Here is a 3,561-nt window from a genome sequence, read left to right as displayed (position 1 = left end):
AGAAAAAAGCTGAAGGTATCTTCCTCCTATACTTCAGACTATACTACAAAGCTACAGTAATCAAAACACCATGGTACTGGCACAAAAGCAGACACATAGATCAATGGGAAAGAATAGAGAGCACAGAAATAAACCCACTCACCTGTGGTCAATTAATCTACATTGAAGGAGGCAAGAATATTCAATGGAGAAAAGAGTCTCTTCAAGAAGTAGTGCTGGAAAAACTGGACAACTACATGTAAAACAATGAGATTAGAACATTCCCTCATAACATATACAAAAATAAACTCAAAATGGATTAGAGATCTAAATGTAAGACCTGAAACCATAAAATTCCTGCAGGTGAACATAGGCAGAACACTCTTTGACATAAATTGTAGCAATATTTTTTGGATCTGTCTCCTAAGGCAAAAGAAATAAAAACAAATATAAACAAATGTGATCTAATTAAACTTAAAAAAGCTTTTGCACAGCAAAGGAAACCACCTTCAAAAAGAAAAGACAGCCTACAGAATGGGAGAAAATATTTGCAAATGATGTGACTTACAAGTGGTTAATATCCAACATATATAAACAGCTCATACAACTCAATATCAAAAAACAAACAACCCAATTAAAAAATGGGCAGAAGACCTTTATAGACATTTTTCCAAAGAAGACTTACAGATGGCTAACAGGCATATGAAAATATCCTCAACATTGCAAATTATTAGAGAAATGCAAATCAAAGCCAAAATGAGATACCACTTCATACCTGTCAGAAGGGTTATCATCAAAAAGTCTATAAATAACAAAGGTTGGAGAGGACATGGAGAAAAGGGAACCCTTGTACACTGTTGGTGGGAATGTAAATTCATGTAGCCACTATGGAAAACAGAATGGAGTTTCCTCAAAAAAACTGAAAATAAAACTACCATATGAGCCAGCAATTCCACTCCTGGTTATATACCTGAAGAAAGTGAAAATACTAATTCCAAAAGATACATGCACCCAAATGTTCATAACAGCACTATTTATAACAGCCAAGACATGGAAGCAACCCAAGTGCCCATCAACAGACAAGTGGATAAAGAAGATGTGGGAGATACATATATATTCAATGGAATATTACTCAGTCATAAAAAAGAATGAAATTCTTCCATTTGCAACAACATGGATAGACCTAGAGAATATTATGCTTAGTGAAATAAGTCAGACAGAGAAAGGTAAATACTATATGGTATCATTTATATGCGGAATCCAAAAAATTAATATAAATGAATGTATATGTAAGACAGAAACAGACTCATAGATTAGAAAACAAACTAGTGTCTGCTGAAGTAAGGAGGGACAAATTAGGGGTGTGGGGTTAAAAGATACAATCTACTATCTATAAAATCGATAAGCAACAAGGATGTATTATATAGCACGGGGAATTATAGCCACTATTTTATCATAATTTTTTTTTTTTTTTAGTATCCAAAATGTGTTTATTGGGATGGTTTCCCATTCATCTTGATTCCAGGGGCTTTTAGTGCTGCTTCCGCCTGAAGGAGCATCCTTCTGTAAGCCTTGCTTTTCCTCCTGTAGGCTGGCAGAGGACAGTAGAGCAACCAACACACAAAACTACTGTTTGTGCATGGCTAAAGACGGTGGTGATTTTATAGCATCCTGGGCATTTGACATCCATGAAATAGGAATTGGGGCTCTGCACCAGGCGCTTCTTCTTGTGTTTCCTCTTCTCCTCTTCTGGAGAGGGATGAAGGAGATCCTTTGCGAGAGGCATGTTCTCGTGGGGAGGTCGTCACCGTCGGAAAGGCTATCATAATTTTTAATGGAGTATAATCTGCAAAAATACTGAATCATTATGCCGTATACCTGAACCTAATGTAATATTGTGAATCAACTCTACTTTAATAAATAAATGAATTCACAGGCCAAAATAAAATAGACATAAAAGGTTTGACAATATTCACCTTACAACTTATACTTTACATTATGCTGCTCTGCTTAAGGATAGACAAACCACATCATAGCACAATAATAAAATGTAATTAACTTGAGAAAAAAAAAAAGGAACTAATGATCCAGGTAACAATATTCATGTTATGGTAGGGATCACAGGCTGTATATATAAATATAATCAGATGAGGAAGGTGATTTCATGCAGTGAGGAAAATGGCATAACAGGGTTGACTGTGACTGTGGGAAGCCACTGGAGGGTGTTAAAGTAGAGGAGTGAAGAGATCTGTTTCCCTTTTTAAATTTATTTATTTATTTATTTATTTATTGGCTTCATTGGGTCTTCATTGCTGCATGCAGGCTTTCTCTAGTTGTGGAGAGCAACAACTCTTCATTGTGGTGCACAGGCTTCTCATTGCGGTGGCTTCTCTTGCTGTGGAGCAGCGGCTCTAGGTGTGTGAGCTTCAATAGTTGTGGCCTGAGGGCCCTAGAGCACAGCCTCAGTAGTTGTAGCACATGGGCTTAGTTACTCCACGGCATGTGGGATTTTCTTGGACCAGGGGTCGAACCCATGTTCCCTGCATTGACAGGCGGATTCTTAACCACTGCGCCACCAGGGAAGCCCCCATTTCAATTTTTAAAACCACTCTTGGGCTAAGGGGTGGAGTGGAGAAAAGAGTCCTGGGGACTTTATTATGGCCTATGTGCTAAATAATCAGTGTTAAAAAAAAAAAAAAAGTGGAGGACATTATAGGAAAAAAATGCAGTCAGACCTAAAGCCGGCAAGCCCTGCTGGAGTCATGGGGTAGAATGTACACAAAGTCCCCAGTGCAGTTTCAACCCCTACCTGTCTTTTTCAGTGGCATGGAATCATAGTAGGTGGCTTCAGGACACACAGTGGCCCTGTACCTTTGGAGACCCCAGGTCCCAGGTGCAGTGGTGTCTACCAGGAGCTTCTGGGGCCTGGGAAACTAGATTCTTGGGCCAGGTCATTGTTTCTTTTTCAGGTCTGGAGACACATTTCAACAGTAAAATTTTGTATTTCATTTCATCCCTATGTGCTATCAGCCCCACATGTGGGAGCCTGTGGTCACATCTCTGCTCTACACATGGGACAGGGGTAAGGTGGCAGGCCCATCTGGGGTAGGGTCAGGGCTTTGTTTTCACTGGAAGAGGCTGCATTTGCCTTAATAGGGGCTTAAAGTATTAGGAGTGCTGGTTGAGGACTTCCCTGGTTGTGCAGTGGTTAACAATTTGATCCCTGGGCTGGGAAGATCCCACATGTGGCAGAGCAACTAAGCCTGCATGCCGCAACTACTGAGCCTGAGTACTGCAACTACTGAAGCCCATGTGCCTAGAGCCTGTGCTCCGCAACCAAAGAAGCCACCACAATGAGAAGACCGTGCACCACGACGAAGAGTAACCACAACTAGAGAAAGCTTGTGCAAACCAACGCAGCCAAAAAAAAAAAAAAAAGAATGCTGGTTGCATGTGAAGTTACATGGATCACCTGTGACATGGACAATCTCTAAGTCAGGTTGTTTTGGGATTAAATGAGGTGCATCCTACCCCATCATACAGAGGCTGTGCCCTGTGCGATCCTGTGCTGAGGGCCTCACA

The 3,561-nt window shown here is 40.4% G+C and overlaps 1 protein-coding gene across 1 annotated transcript; it reads right to left on the bottom strand.

Annotated features, from left to right (window-relative positions):
- Nucleotides 1-1,455: 1,455 nt before the first annotated feature.
- On the bottom strand, nt 1,456-1,793 carry LOC130845254 (40S ribosomal protein S27). Its single transcript, XM_057722199.1, has one exon. The coding sequence runs from the start codon at nt 1,763-1,765 to the stop codon at nt 1,511-1,513; it is 255 nt and encodes an 84-aa protein (XP_057578182.1). The 5' UTR covers nt 1,766-1,793; the 3' UTR covers nt 1,456-1,510.
- Nucleotides 1,794-3,561: the final 1,768 nt, after the last annotated feature.

This window comes from Hippopotamus amphibius, chromosome 2, assembly GCF_030028045.1.
Source record: "Hippopotamus amphibius kiboko isolate mHipAmp2 chromosome 2, mHipAmp2.hap2, whole genome shotgun sequence".
NCBI classification, from domain to species: domain Eukaryota; kingdom Metazoa; phylum Chordata; class Mammalia; order Artiodactyla; family Hippopotamidae; genus Hippopotamus; species Hippopotamus amphibius.
The sequence above is the reverse complement of the archived record's forward strand: the minus strand, read 5'-3'. Positions and strand labels throughout refer to the sequence as shown.